Source organism: Uloborus diversus, chromosome 2, assembly GCF_026930045.1.
Source record: "Uloborus diversus isolate 005 chromosome 2, Udiv.v.3.1, whole genome shotgun sequence".
Taxonomy (NCBI): domain Eukaryota; kingdom Metazoa; phylum Arthropoda; class Arachnida; order Araneae; family Uloboridae; genus Uloborus; species Uloborus diversus.
This window is the reverse complement of record NC_072732.1, coordinates 137,173,831-137,190,250: the sequence shown is the minus strand read 5'-3', so window position 1 is coordinate 137,190,250 and position 16,420 is coordinate 137,173,831. Positions and strand designations below refer to the sequence as shown.

The window sequence follows — 16,420 nt, the reverse complement described above, 5'->3', positions numbered from 1 at the left end:
CAGGATAATGCGCCATGCCACAAGTCCATGAAAACAATGGCAAAAATTAATGAGTTGGGCTTTGATTTGCTTCCCCACCCCCCGTATTCGCCAGATTTAGCCCCTAGCGACTACTGGCTCTTTGCAGATCTGAAAAAAATGCTCCAGGGGAAAAAATTCGGCTCGAATGAGGAGGTCATTGCCGAAACAGAAGCTTATTTTGAGGCAAAGGAGAAATCCTTCTATAAGCATGGAATAGAAATATTGGAAAGGCGCTGGAAAGATTGTGTCACTCTAAAAGGAGATTATATTGACGAATAAAAATGATTTTAAAAAAAAAATGTTGTTTTCATTGTTAGTCTCGGGACTTATTGAACGATGTGTTATCGTCTGTCCTTTTTTTTATTTTTTACATTCAACGTTCTTAACTCTTTTCCTCATATAAAAGTTGTTTCTTTAGCTATGTTTATTGATTGTAGTATAAGTTTATCATTCACCGGCCTCATATTTTGATACATTTAGGATATGAGACTAATTATTTTTATTTTGTTGCACTTTTTCCCGTTACATGGGTGAGTTTTCGAATTGCAATAACTTTCTTTTTCTTTCCTGTTTCTATTTTTGAAATACAGTTTGTATCGTTAAAAGAACATGTTAAATTAAGATTGTTTGGATTTCTTTAAGTGAAACAGAGTTGAACAAAAAAGATTGTTTTTAAGGATTTTAACTAAAGCTAAATTGGAATCTGATGACTTGGTATTAAATTAATGCTTATTAGTAGTTATTTAGTCTTGGTGCTTTAGTTTCACGTAATCAACCAAAAAGTATGTGTCATTTTATGTAAAAAGCTGATCTTAATTGTACATACAAATGTTTCAGGTATAGTCTATCAGATTTCATTCAGTTTAAAGTGAGCACAGATTATAATTGATAATGCATATATTTTCATCTTTTGTGCTAACTGAAAATACTCATAACTTGCATTATTGATAACTATGATTAACTTTAAAGAGATTTTTGCCAAAAATATGCTCTACTGGTGTTTTGCAAACCTTGCATTACGCATATTTATTTACTCCTTAGCGCTTTAGAAACTGATGTCAGAGTAATACAAAAACATCAATTGGACATCTCTTTCATTTTTTAAGTAGCCCGTGCAACGCCGGGCACGCAGCTAGTATTAAAATTAAATTTCGAAAAACATTTTTAAACGAAATAATATCAATATTTTGTAGCTTCATTTTTTGCAAGAATCATATCTTTAATTCCTTTCAGATATAAATTCCTCCAGTAGTTTACATTCAAGGCTACTGCTACTCTTTCCATAACCTCTTCAATGCGGTAATGAGTTCAGCTTTGTTAACGGGCTCTAGGTCTTGAAGCTTTTACTTTAAATTTGACGATGCCATTAATTTTGAATGGTATTGAGATGCGGTAGAGTTGCTTGGCCAATTTAATGCCGAAATCCTTCTTTCTGCTTAAAATAGGAGAGTCGATTTATACATGTGACCAAAACGGAATCTTGCTGAAAGATAAATATGTCACTGAATGTGTCCCTGCTGTGCCTCAGAAAAGAGTATCATGCAGTAATCCAGTATATCTTTATAAACAGCAGAATAAACATTTTTATTTTATTTATTTATTTATTGTAATACAATTGCCCAGTTCCAACATCTCTCGTGCCTCCCCATACCATGAAGGATGGATCAACTTGAGAGAACGTCTTGCACAAGTTTTCTCAAGCGCTTCGCTTTTCTAATGCCAAACCCGAACACTTCTTTCTTCAACAGATATTTCAAATAAAGATTCAGCACAGAACAAAATACTTTCCAGACTTGTTGCCCTTAGATGAGCTTCTCTTTGATCCAGGACGAGTTGGGCACGTCTCTGCTTTATGTTCATCTTTGGTTTTACTTCCAAGATCCGCAATTGCAACTGCAGTTTACGCAATTTTCCAAGTGTAGTTGACTTGGACACGATAACTACAGATTATTTACAACACTTATGGACATAAGAGGGATTTTTAAAACCATTATTTTGGACAATTCACTATAATTTGCGTTCATCTCTACCAGCTGCTGCAAGCTTTCTTCCTCATTTACTTCGGTTATTTTTTAATTTGTCCATCCTAATATTTTCCTTTAAAATCTTCGAGAACGTAGATAGTAAATCCTTCTTTTAATCTAAGATTTAATGATTTTTTTTTTTTTTTTGACTTTAAACTAGGGTACAATAAGCAATTTCCTTGTGTCCGATTTTATCACGCCAACAACCCATTTTCAGCAAAAGAATTACGAACAGTTTTATTAAGCGCTAAGCTTTACACTTGTCACAACTTACGCAGTTAACAGGTATGCAAATATTATTGCTACTTTTTAAATTTACATTAAATGAATTGATTATTCTAATTTTATGACCCATATAAAAAAACCAACATAATTTTCAAATTTGTTAACGACCCCTATATTGTTAAAATAATATCTTTTAAGTTGCTGAAATTGTTCACCCATTCATTCATAACATGTTTTACTTTATTTAATTAACCTGCATCAATTTTCCCTGACTCAGTGACAAGTTTTGTTTAAACAGCTCTGATATTTTATTATTTTGAAATTGGGTTGTAGAGGTCACCGTAATCACAAAAGGCTTTTAAATAGGGCATGAAAGTGGATTTATTAAATAGAGGTCAATTCTCATTGTAATGGTTTTGATATATAGTCACCTTTCACAGTTAGGGACGACACGAACTTAAATTTTTGGGAGGGCAGAAATTTTCAATTTGCCGAGTAGAACTCCAAATTTTGCCAAATGATGATAACTTTGCAGAGTGGAACTAAACTAAAAATTTCGCCGAATGATCATAATTCTGCCGAATGGAACTTCAAATTTCGCGGAATGATGAAAATTTTGCCGAATAACGAAAATTTTACCGAATAGCGATAATTTTGCCGAATCGTCAGACAAAATTTGCCGAAAGGACATTTTTTTTTACAATGACCTCCCGAAACCTCCCATCGGCATGCCCTGTTCACAGTAGTAACATGATGCAATCGAAGGGGTACATTTCGAAGTTAACCGGCTGCAATGCTTGATGCATAAGCATCCATCTCAGTAGAGACCAGTGACTTTGAACCTTCGGATGCGTCATTGTGTCATATTGCTGCTGTGAAAGGTGACTATATCGAACCTATTGCAATTAGATTTGACCTCTGTTCTGAAAACATACTTTCATACACTATTTAAAAGGCATTTTTGACTATAGCGCCCTCTAATGTCCATTCTTTGAACTACTTTCGAAAACTGATGCATGAAAAACTTCAGATCTGTCTGTCCAACATATTATTTGTTTCACCTTTCTATCTCTCATTGTATTGTTGCTATGTCATTTCAAAGTTTAGGAGTCCTTTCTGAAACACCCTATAGATACATATAGATATACAGTGTGCCCACTAAAGTCCCTTGCCACCCTCTTAACTTCAAAACGGTTGCTGCTATATTCAAAAAGATGGTATTTGGCATAGAAAGTAGTCGCCACGTGGTGGAAACTGCGAAGTCAGCATTTCTAACTTGAAAACGGTAGGGGAAAACTGCTTTAAACCACTCTTAAACCGTATAATACCGTTTCCTACTATAAGGAACTAAATTTATATTGTATTTTTAAAGAGAAAGCTGTGCTATGTAATAACACCAAATATTGTTTCGATTCACAAAATCTATCTTTAATTGCAAGAAACTTTCGTTTTCTCTTATCATCTTCAGTAGCTTCACAATTTAGATGAAGCAGCGCGTTTAGGTGCAATCTTATTTACCTTCATGTTTAGAATGAAAGAAAATAAATGAAAAAAAAAAAAAAAAACGGAGTTCTTATTCGTGCACACTAATAAAGTGAGATTTAAACTGGTACGGTGTGTGAACTTTCGCAACCAGTGATGTCAAGGGATAAAAGTCCATTCACGAAGTTAATATGTAATAGCCAATAGCGAAGTCAATACTAACGCCCCGCTCGTCGCTTCCGAAAAATCTCGTGTTGTGGGCAAGGAGTTCGCGTTTGCTCTGAGATACGTTACTTGGGAAAAACTTGCTTAATATCCACTTCGCGTACATTAAATCGCGTTGTAGCGCTATCCCTCTCTGAAGATTGTGTTTCTGTTAGTTATTTGTTCTTTGTCAAGACTTATGTTCAAAAAAGTATTTATTCTGTTACAGGTGAGCCTAGATTCCAAAGTGCGAGAAATTGTCAACAAGAACATGATGGCTCCTACGACCAACACTTTCGATGAAGCTCAGCTGCAGATCTATACCCTAATGCACAGGGACTCCTACCCTAGGTTCGTAGGGTCCCCTCTCTATCGTCAGATGGCGCAGCTTTCCCCCCCGACTCCGCCCACCCGCAAGACCTCTATCTCTGTCGGATGACGGTGGCTGCTTTGCTACTTCTATTCTTTGTCATCCCGAAACTGAGATCATCGTTCGTTATATAAGTACACATACACACACGTATGTTACCAATACATGCACATTATGTATTTACTCATAAACAGATGCATCAAAATAAATTATATGAAACGTTATACAATCCCAGAAAGAACGGTGGCCGTTTTTGAAGACACCAGTGCAATTTTTAGGGACTCGGTGTAGATTCGTGGTCTTACCACTCTTCATCACGGAAGTTGTCCGGCACAACAGAATGGTCGACTTCCATGCCTCGAAGAGTTCCGAAATCTGAATACGTTATTCAAACACTGCTCTCATTTCCCAGAGCTATGTGGGATTATTGAAAGTAAGATGTTATATCAACGAAAGACTAGCGCATGTGATTGATATTTTAAATTTTACGAATATATGTGTATAAAATATATCATCAATTCTCAATCAGGTAGGAAAGAGTTTATATTCAAGAACTCTCCGTGGTGAGTTAAGTTATAGAAGCAAATACGTTTTCGATTGGAGGTTTAACGTAAATGGACAAAAGCAAAACACAATGGGTTAAAATTAAGTGTTCAAGTCTATAAAAGAATGAGAGAAAGTCTTTTATGTTTTCACAGTTGCATTCCATGTGCTTGTGGTACGTTTCTTCTGTTTGGAAACCTCTTGGATGCTTGTTGTGGGCTGTGTACAGCGTTTATCTCTCGAACGCAGAAAGCTGATTCTGGGTCGATACTTCTTCCGAGGGTTCTTGTCAGAAACTGTACATAGAAATACGACGGACGAACAGTTAATTGTTCTTTTCAAAGCATAGAAGAATTTAGAAATGTTTTGAAAATTTTGCACTCACGGCTTGTCTGATTTCAGACATTACGAATCTAGTCAGTTCAATGTACAAAGCTCGTTGGCTGGGTAAGAACAAAACTGGAAACAAATTTCATTTGTACTTAATCACCCCAGTTAAAATCCATCAATTCCATTCAATTAAAAACTGGTTTGAAGAACAGCCAACATTCTCAACTTACAACTTAGCAAGACCTCTTTTGAGTTTTTCTTCTCTCTGTCTGTTTCTTCAAAACATTCCGTTGAGACTGTTCTCGAAGTCTACACATTCCATTCGACGTGATCCGGAGGGGAAAAAGAGACCAACTTTGATCAAAGTCACTAGTTTAAAAATGTCGACCTGTGGTTTGAATAATATGTTGTCTGGATCCTTTTAAGACACGTCCCGTTTACAGATAATAATCGAGAATTTTTCCTCTACTTTGTGTTACAAATGTCTTCATACATGGAAAGTATCAGTTCCGATGACCAAAAAATGCAAGCAAACTACGCATTTGTACTCGGGAGAAAAAGTGACGCAATAATAATGTATAAATCCACTAAAGCATGAATTTTGAACATGCAGCACTCAAAGTCCAGGGTAAATATCTCTCAACTCGGCTACAGGCCGCCTAGAACAATATTGGCCTAGCATTTGTAAACAATCATGGGTAGAGGTGTGAATTAAATTAAATGCTGCCGGTATGACAGACATGACAAATAAAGTAAAACGTTTTTATTTTTATCTACCCTTTTAGTTAGAATTACATCAAGAGGACTGATATCTTTGCATATTTTTAAACGCATTACCCTCACACACGGAATTCATGGATTGCTGTGTTGAAAAGTAGGTTCAGTTCTTTTCGAAATGAGTTGGAAGTCTATTGGGATCACACTAATTGTTATCGTTGCACGTGTTGATGCTTGCTGCAATCACTTTAATGCTCATCTTTGCTCCAGAAACTTATTTTCAATCATCACTGATTTGTCCGTTGGCGAGTTGAAGTAGAAAATGACTGTAAATCAAAGTGGAGAAAATTGGAAAATTAATGTGACAAGCACTATTTTTAATATATTTGTAAAAATATTTATTTCTATGATATATTTCTTTTTTACTTTTACCTTTCTTAAGGCGGTGATCTTTTTGATGCTCATTTTTTCAGCTTGTTCATTATTTCATGGTATGTAATTTTTTTGTTCCAACTATACACTTTTATGTTTGAGTTATTTACGAGATTAATTTCAGAGAAATTTTAAGAAATTAAAAGTTTTGTGATCGTTGGAAAGTTTGACTGCAAAGAAACATTTTTATTGCGACAAGGTTGCTGATTTGATGTGTGATGTTTTTCATTGCTACTTTTAAAAATATACTAAATTTTGCTTAAAATTATTGCTTGTTTTATGATTAAGTCTGCAAATGACAGGTCAATAAAATTTTTGCAATCTATAATCTCAAAAAAAGAAAAAAAAAAGACTTGACTCGTTCATTAAATTGGTTAGGGATTTCCAATCGGAAATGTTAAACAATAGAACATTATCGTTCGAAATAGGGGACTTTTCAATGTGAAATCACAGTTGTAGAAAGGCTGAAATTGTACATAGTATACCTTACCACTAAAGATTAAATTTTTGCTAGTAGACAAACATAAATTTCAAATACAAGTATAATGCCTCCTATAACTAATTTAAATTGAACATTAGGGTTGCAATAAAGAATGCTAAGCTTGTCATTTTTACTTTTTCGCCAACTTAAACATTTCTAACGAAAATATACTAGGAGTATATTTCTCTTTCATATCGCCAAAATGTTGCTAAACTCCAAAATATGGCACGCGTTCTTTCTTCCTTCTCTACCTATTTTAAGGAATGGACTCGTCTTCTCAAATGATTGACAAGGGTCATTTGTTCTCGGTCGGACATGCTAAGCGACATTATATAATTGGCAGTTTATCACACATTTGGCAACAATACTTTACTTTTAGGAAAAAGTCGTCAGGACAATAACGCAATACCGGTCTTTTTTGCATTGGAAAAATCTAACGTGACGGGCAGACACTAAAGCGTTTGAATTGATAAACATTCACACACCCCTAATCAGCATTTCTTGCCGAACCATCGAATCATACTTGTCTGTGTATCAAGGTTCTATTTAACTATTGAATGAATTGATTGCAGCAACTTGATATTTCATATGAATAATACTTGAGACGTTGAAAAGTTTGTAAGACGAAGTAGTTGCGCATCAATTGCTTGCAGCATTTTAAAAACCCTTCTTTGTCTTTGCAATGCGAAAACAAATTTTCTAGATAACTTTGCAAAGACGTAGTTGTCCACTTTGAGTAAGTATACTTGAAACTTTCCGTTTTAGACGAAGTTTGATTCAATCCTCTCTGCTGTTGTAGATTAAATGTTTACTCTTTATCGGCTGTGTCATATCTTACGTTACTTCCCAGTTCATGTACCTTTAGATCTCAAAGCTATGCTCTTCATCATTTCTCTCTTTGACTATGAATCAACTAGTGACTCAGAATTTCCATAACCGTACTCATTTACAGATTCTGTCTTTCCTTTAATGCGTCAAATGATCTGGAAAAGTTATTCTCAACTGTTTGTAATTGATAAATGTTCGAGCACTCCGAACTAATACAGATTACCTTAGAATTCACTAAAACAAATGATAAATATCTGATCAATTAATAAGTATTTTTTGTAGGTACGCCTTAACTTTTTTAATACTTCATCAACCTTCATAAGTAAGACATCCTTTCAAATATTTGTTTCACCATCATCGGCGAAAAATAACCAAACAATTCGTATTTTTTCTGTTTTTCAAACAACTACATTTAAAAAACCGGATTTTTGGATTCTTGTCTATAAACAATGGACGCCATCTATTGAGAAGAAAGTGAAACATTTTGTTTTACAATTTGAAGCACACTTACTAGTTTAGCGTGCACTGATGATGATTATTATTGACTTAGTTTAAATGAACGTTATTCGTTTTTGCGAACAAAAATGCCAGATTTTGGACATCTGAACTTTGAAAACATTCAATTTTGAATCTACATCAAAATTCAAGTAGTTGCACATTTTCAGGACCATGCATAGCGTAACATTTATAAATAGTTGAGAATCCCGTAACACAGATCATACTTTAAAGTTTTCTACCTTTTTTTCTTTTGTCATCCAAACGAACAAAACGAAAATGTTTTATTGTAACAAATTTTAAATCTGTCCGCATTTATAGTTTTAATAGACAGAAAAAAAGGTGATTTTTTCTACAATTGCGAAACAGAGCAGCTGTATTGTGATAGAAATATTTTGTATTCTTTTGATATTTCGGTATGTTATGGTATCATACGCGTGCACTATACATATGATTAGTTCAACGACAGAAACAACTAGCTTCAAAAGTGATGAAAAACCAGCATTAGATATATATGCTATTAGAGAAAAAAATAGAGTAAACTCCATACTTCATGATTCTTCAGCAGTTGTAAAAGAATATTTAACTGATTTACAAATGTTTTCACAATTTTTTGAGAAAATTAAAAGCAACTTAAAAAAAAAAAAACACTCATAAGTTACAGGAGATGCATAGCTAAATATAATTTTATATTGTGGTTTTTTTTTACTTGCTTGGAAATATGATGGAACATAGAAATATTCTGTTCTGAAAATTTGAGAGTCGCAAATTTAAATCATTTTGAAAAATTATTGTTTACTTTTTTGGATAATGTTTTCCTATATTTGTTATATGGATCAAAATACGCTTAAAACGTTGACGAAATTCTACTGATTGACACTTTTATTTTAAAAAGAGTACCTAATATTTGGGTATATAAAGATTAATACTCATTTATTTAATTACATCAAATTCAATTCTGGTAATATAGATATGTCATGTATGTATATTCATGCTATAAAATTGAAAAAATTATTTATGTGTATGTGGTGAATTTACTGAGTAATTCTGAATCGATCTGTGATACTTACAAGATTCAAAAGAACTTAAAATATTATTATTATTATTATATTTATAAATGAACACTGGAACTTAAAAAATCCTAAAAAGAGGTCTACAATTTTACAACTTATTGGAAATTGAGCTGTGCCTAGAAATACAAAACGCGAGACTCATTATTACTTACATTGAAAAAAAAAAAAAAAAAACAAGTGTTATCTTCTAACACCAAAATCTTCTAATTCTGGGTTGTAGAGGGGTTAAATCATCATTGATGTGAAAAAATATACATATATAATCATTGTAATACCTAAGTGATGTATTTTTCAGCAACACGAAATACTATTTTTAAAAATTCTTTAAGTTATTTACATTTGTTCCGTGCAGTTTTGCTTGATTTCCCGTATGAAATTGTGTTTTTTTAATCGTGAAAAGCAAAAGAGCTACAGGAAAATATATGTATAAAAGGATAACTTAGTTGTTGCGTATTGTACTCATTTTACTCATCGCTATATTAGCGGTCAGAAAATATACTTAGTTTTCAATTTGCTTCCTTCGTGGGGGGAGAGTAATAGTTACGAACTACATACAGAAACACTGACTCAACTTTTTGAACTTAACATTAATCAAAAAGTAAGTAAATAAATACATAAGTCAGATTTTTCATCAGTAAAAATTGTAATTCTTCTGTTTAAAAATGTTACCGATTGTATGATTAGTGACGAGTGTGCACGATATTATTGGTTGAATGCGCAAACAAAATTTATAAACCAGTCAACTTTAGATTAACGAAAAGCATAAACAAAGCTATAAATTTCCGAAGAAGTTTTCTTACACATGTTTCAGAACTAATTATGACCCTTCTTCAGTAGAGTTGATACTTCCTCAGACACTCGAACCATCGATCGAAGCCCTCTTCGACCAATCAGAAGGTTTCAATCGCCAGTTCGAGTCTCTGACTGAATTTAAACTCTGCTGGTGAATATGGCCATTACTGCTCCGAAGGTAGCAAAGAACAACAGCATAGTTATAAATTTTCCTTAATGTAGCGATTATTTATAAACTTTGGCGTTAATCTGATTGTTTAAGAAGGAAAATAAGCATTAATGATACTTTAAGATGAAGAGTGACTACCAGTATTGGAACTAAAACCTAATTTTCTGTGCATTTATATATTTGCTTTAACCCTTGCCTATTATTGCTAAAGCTTTTTAGTAATGCAAACACTTTGAAAATTCGTAAGATAAATGGGAAAAAGTTTTAAAATTGTTCTTTAAAAAAAAAGAGGAAAACTATGCGAAAATTTATTCATGACCTTAATAAAGAATCAAAATGGCAATGTTTTATTGAACCTACTCCCATAAAATTTTATACAAACACATTTGTGTAAAATTTTACAGAAAAGCGTAGGTAAAAACTTATTGTTAACTTTCTAATTAAATTTATAAAAGAAACTATTCTATTGTTGTGTGTTGCAATGTACATAAAAATTATTCATGTTTAATAGAACATATTAATGAATGTAAACTTTATCGTAGTTTATTAAACAACATTGGATCTTTTTGAACTTTTGAAATGTTTAAAATGAAAATAGTCTGTTCACGCACATGCTTCATTTTGGAATTTTCAAATAGAGTCGATTTTATAATACAAATTTATAAAATTATTAATAGTATAAGTTTTTTTTAGATACAATGGATTATAGATCCATCTTACTTGAAGGCTAAAAAATATGAGTCGCAAGACTTAAAATTTAAATCAGAATGTGTTTCTATCATTTAAAAATTTGTGTGAAATTTTTTTATCCGATTGTTTTTCCCCTGACGGGATGTTAAATGCTATGCTTCTTTCACACATCTCTCGTATTTGTTACAATCCACTGTGTTTGATGTTTTTGTTTTCTATTTTTGTTTAAAAGTTTTAGAAAATGTCTTAGTATAGCAGGCGATCTACCGCTCCAGTTATCTAATTAATTAATAGGTGACAGTACTGAATTTGTTCTTTATGTCTAGCTTATATGGCGCCATCTGTTGACTAACTAGATAACTTGAGCAGTAGAACACTTTCTACGCTCATACCTTAGAAAATTTACTTCTTTTTAAAACTAAGCAACCAATTCCGTTTAGAAGAATAGTTGGGATCGTAATGTAATAGTTCTTCACATATTTGTTCCTGTGACTCTACAATCCACATAAATATGCAAGAAAACAGATGTTAGGAACGATCCTCGTTCAATGAGGTTCTCCGAAAAGCCTGATTTGTGATTTGTCCTCTACATGTGAAGTGTTATCGAACTTTAACTGAGTACAAAAATATAGTACACCATATACAGCTGCCTCCGACGCAAATATATTATACGCGTTTTGAAACTCAACAGAAAAGTAATATAGACCTGTAAAAATATAATAAATAATATTCTTGTTCATACTTAATTTGAATTTGTGTGTCATTTATTTCCATCTATTAAAGATGTTAAATTTGTACACAGTTTTAAGAAAAATTGTAAAATATTGGAGTTAATAAAATATTATCAATTCAAGAATTGGTCTTCTGGAATTAGTTTTGCTACTTTGTCAAAAAAAAAAAAAAAAAAAAAAAAAGTAAACCGCTTGCATCGATTTTTTTTTTTCGATTCCGAGTCACAACTGACTACAACTGTATTTATGTCGAGGACTGCATACTAAGTGCCTTGCCTCCATTATTTTTTATACCGATAGATGGCAGCACCATCACCGGATCGAACAGTTAATGAGAATTTAGAACTAGACCAGGAGCTAATAGCTACCTGGTGCTAGCACGCCCAGAGGTATCGTTTCACTTGGAGGACATTGAGACCACGAGCATATTTAACGTCGCCCAGTCCCCTTTAATGACGACGGTGGATCTTCGACCATCGAGGTTCGAACTCAGGACCCTCCGGCCCTGAATCCGACACTCTACCGATCGGCCTACCACGGCCCCACCGCTTGCATCAAACAACAACTTAATCATTTGAAATTTTGCACACGCACAATGCATCTAATTCCTCACTACCTCAATGAGAGATAGACTTCTATCTGGCTAACTATAGCTAACTTAATCAGATAAAAATTATTTTTTACCAAATTCACGTATAATATTGTATGTAAATTTTAACGATGTAATCCCGTTATGGAAACACTAGCAAAATTCAAAAGTTCTGACCAGCCTGTGGTGTTAAAAGACTTTTCATGGAGTTCACAGCAATAAAAATAGTGTTCTGCTGCCGAATCTCTGATATCAGATCAATTTACGCATCTTAAAGTTTCCAAACTAAGAAAAGGAAATAAATATTTAAAAAAAAAAAAGAAATGACAAAGAGAAAACCATTTATTTTAAAAAGATGATCAATTTTTCAAGGGTTTTGCAACGAATTTCATTGAAAAGAAGGACACCGACGAAAGCTAATGACAATTTAACCATAGGCGCACATATGGTGGGGGGCGGGGGGGGGGTAAGGACTCAAGCCTCACCCCTCCCCTCCTTATTTGAAATAAGAACTTCCTTGTTTTCAGTACTTTTTTTTTTTTTTTTTTTGCAAAAATGTAAAAACATTTCTTCTCCAGCTATTAAGGACTAAGTCATTGAAAATGTCCAATTTTAATAACTCTAATCTATACAGAAATCGGTTTTCATGCGAAAAATATCCGGCTATACCATAGGGAAAATATATGAGCCCCCCCCCCCCCTTAATATTTGCATACGGGCGCCCATGAATTTGACTAAATGTTGTTACTTGGTTTAAACTTCCGTTCTAGTTGTACCGGTAGAAGAAATCTCATCAAAAACAACCCTGTTGTAAAAATTTCCCCGCCAAGAAAACCTTTAACTTTTCCACACAAAAAAGAAAACCTGCATCTTAAACCCAAAAACCCTCAGCCATAAAAAGTTATGATATCTAGTTTGCCCGCCAAGTATCTGCCAAACTATCATCCTCCCTCTTTTCCTTTTTCATTACAGCTACTTCCATTAGAGCCTCCTCCTACCTTCAACTCCTCAGAAATATGGATAGATCTTTTGAATTGTTTATCTTGTTTAGCAGGAAGCTTTTTGCTCACCAAGCAACCATTTCACTTTGAAAAGCTTCCCGCCAAACAAGATAAACAATTTAAAAGATCTATCCATATTTCTGAGGAGTTCAAGGTGGGAGGAGGTTCTAATGGAAGTAGCTGTGATGAAAAAGGAGAAGAGGGAGGATGATAGTTTGGCAGATACTTGGCGGGCAAACTAGATATCATAACTTTTTATGGCTGAGAGTTTTTGGGTTTAGGATGCAGGTTTTCTTTTTTGTGCGGAAAAGTTAAAGGTTTTCTTGGCGGAGAAATTTTTACAACAGGGTTGTTTTTGATGAGATATCACATCTTTTTGCATTGATATTATTACTTTGTCTGTATTTTTAGAATTAAGAACATCAAGTCAAAAAATTTTCAATTGAAACAACGCTGTTTTGTGTTTTTAAGGAACAATAACGGCTAGCCTAATTTTACGTCAAGTTATTTTCTGACTATTAAGATTCTATGTTCATTTTGCGAGAATTGGGCGGTTTAGATTTTATTACAATCCTTGTAGCCTCTCTCTGTTGCAAAGAAAATTTCTTGGATAATAAAATACTATATTTAAAATTATATTGATTTCGAGTATTTTACAACTTCGCAATAAATTCTATTACAGTTCCCTTATTTGACAGATTATTCAACATTTTCATGAAGGTTTCTTTAAATGTTTTACAGCTTGAGGGCTATTTTAATCTAGCTTTTCACTTTTTGTTTAATTACATTTTTTCTTAAATTGTGGATTATTTTACGTTTTATGGAATAATTTTAATTGTTTGGTGATTTATCTTTTTCTTGATAGAAGTCTTTGTCTTGTTTAATACCTAGTTTTGTTTAAAAGTTCATTTAAAAAACGAAATAACGCATGTTATCACCAAGCAAAAGAAAAAAAAAACTAAGCCATTAAATTTTTTAAATTTGAATGTGTCAGAAGATCTATACAACTTTACTCGATGTCAAATCGCGGATATCCCAAATTTGCCATAGCGAATGCGCATGTTGCGCGCGGACTAAGCTCATTAAAAGTCTTGCTTAAATTAATTGCAAAAAAATTTTCAGCTAACAAATTACTGCAAAGCACGGATATCCACACACGTATTTCATATATTTTCAATTCATTATGTATTGTTTGAGAAAAATCCATTAATTTAGAAAATAAGCAAACCAATAAAAAAAAAGTGCTATTTTTCGCTTTCAATTAAAAAGTTATATGTGCAGTATTCATGTGCGTACAGTTTCGTATAATTTGTCACGTAAAATATTGTAATGGTTTAACCCCAGTTTCGCGCCGACATTTAAAATTTCTTCCCTCCATAAATATATCAAAACTGAAAAACAGGAAGAAAAGAAATTTTGTATTGGCGAAACTGGCGGGGGAGGGGGGGGAGGACAGCATTCTAATCTCATTCATTAATTTATTTCTCTGCTTAAGTATAAACAAACAACATAGAATCTGAAAACAGAAAGCCCAATGAGCCAAGTCTGCGCGCATGCGCAGTCGCTGTGGCAAATTTGTGATATCCGCGATTTAACGTCTAGTTGCAACTGTTGGATATGTTTTAGTCTTGATTGAATTTTATTTCCTAAGACAACTTTGGAATAACTGTTAGATCTAAACATATAACTTAGTTAATCTAAACATGTTAGATTAACTAAGCTTGCAATTGCAGTCCGAGATAAATAAACCCTATGAGCTGAGAGTAAGTACATAAAAATTTAGGGAAAATTAGTGATTTTCAAACTTTAATTACTCCGGCCCATGATGTCCCTGGGGGTTGAATTTTTGTATATGTACTCAATGGCCCCCCAAGAATATGTATACGAAAAATCATTACCGTAGCCCCCCGGGGGGCTGTGATAGAATCCCGGGAAGGTACAATTTGGGGGGTAAAAACGAGGGGGGGAGGGGAGGGGGGTCAAATGGCACAAAAGGCACATCAGTAGGGCACAAGAAATGTGTGTGCGAAATTTCAGCTTGATTCCTTTTTTCGTCTGGGCTGTAATCCTGTCAAAGAAAGCGAAAACTTTTTGGAACAGCGATTTTATAACTTTAATACCAACTCCCCCTGATGGTCTAGGGGATTGTCTTTTGGTTTACGGCGTCAGGGGCCACTAGAAATTGAGTGTACCAAAAATCAACTCCGGGGGTCTTCATGGGGCTGAGATAGAGAGGGCTGAAAAACCCCAAAAAAACCCAATTCGTTCTGTCGCGTAATCTTGTTCTTGGTCGCTTTATTTTCTTTCGTCTTTGGCGGTGGATTTGCTTCTGTTGGCTGCTGACGTTTGGTTTCCTTGGCGGGACGGGACGCTCCTGCGTCCCGTGATTACACATTTTTAAATTTCGTGAAGGTTTTCTTTTTTTTACTTCAATAATGAACATTGTTTGTACGTGCTGCCACTAATTTGATTGAAAAGAAACAATGCGACGAAAGCTACAACTTAATTTCCAGTTGCACTTCTTGGCGAAGAAATGGTTCCTTCGAACTTGGTCGTGACCAGTGAATTTCTTCAAGGTTGATGTAATTTTTTATGCAGGTTTTCTTCAATTTGCATATCTTTCAGTATTTCTATGATCTTCGTATATTTTTAATTTCCGAACCAGTTATCTCACTAGAAAAAGTTACATATCTCTAAATTTCACGGATTTCTTTTTCTGCCAAAAATATTGATAGTATTTAAGTGCTGCAACGAATCTAACTGAAGAGAAGCAATTCAACGACAGTGGAAACTTAACGTTGAGTAGCACTTCTTATTTGCTTCACACATGGTAGGCTTGCTAGACTTCCCGGTTTGACAGGGACAGTCCCGATTTTCAGATAAAATCCTGGTGTCTCGATTCTTTTACACTTCATGTCCCGGATTAAGATAAATTTGATTACAGATGACCAAAAATGTCTAAACATGAGAAACTGAAGGATTATTTAAAATAATAACTTTGACATTTCTGTAACTCAGAGCCAGACTGACGTAAGTCCAAAAATTGCGAATTTCTGTTTATCCTTGCATTGTATGTAGAATCCTAGTTCACATCGAGCCATGCAAACGTTATATGGAAAAAAAAAAAGACCTCTGTAATTATTTACCAGTGTTAAAAGAGCGCTTGTTCTATTTAGATTTGTAACATTGACTCGTAAAATTAATATCGGATTAGCTTCCGGGG

General features: G+C 33.8%; 1 protein-coding gene across 1 annotated transcript in view; it reads left to right on the top strand.

Moving 5' to 3' along the window:
- LOC129216558 (regulator of G-protein signaling 20-like) overlaps nucleotides 1-6,742 on the top strand; it is a 47,656-nt gene extending 40,914 nt beyond the window's left edge. The window contains 1 exon segment of the mRNA XM_054850773.1: nucleotides 4,186-6,742. Within this exon segment, the coding sequence (XP_054706748.1) occupies nucleotides 4,186-4,395 (210 nt within the window). The 3' untranslated portion in view covers nucleotides 4,396-6,742.
- Nucleotides 6,743-16,420: the final 9,678 nt, after the last annotated feature.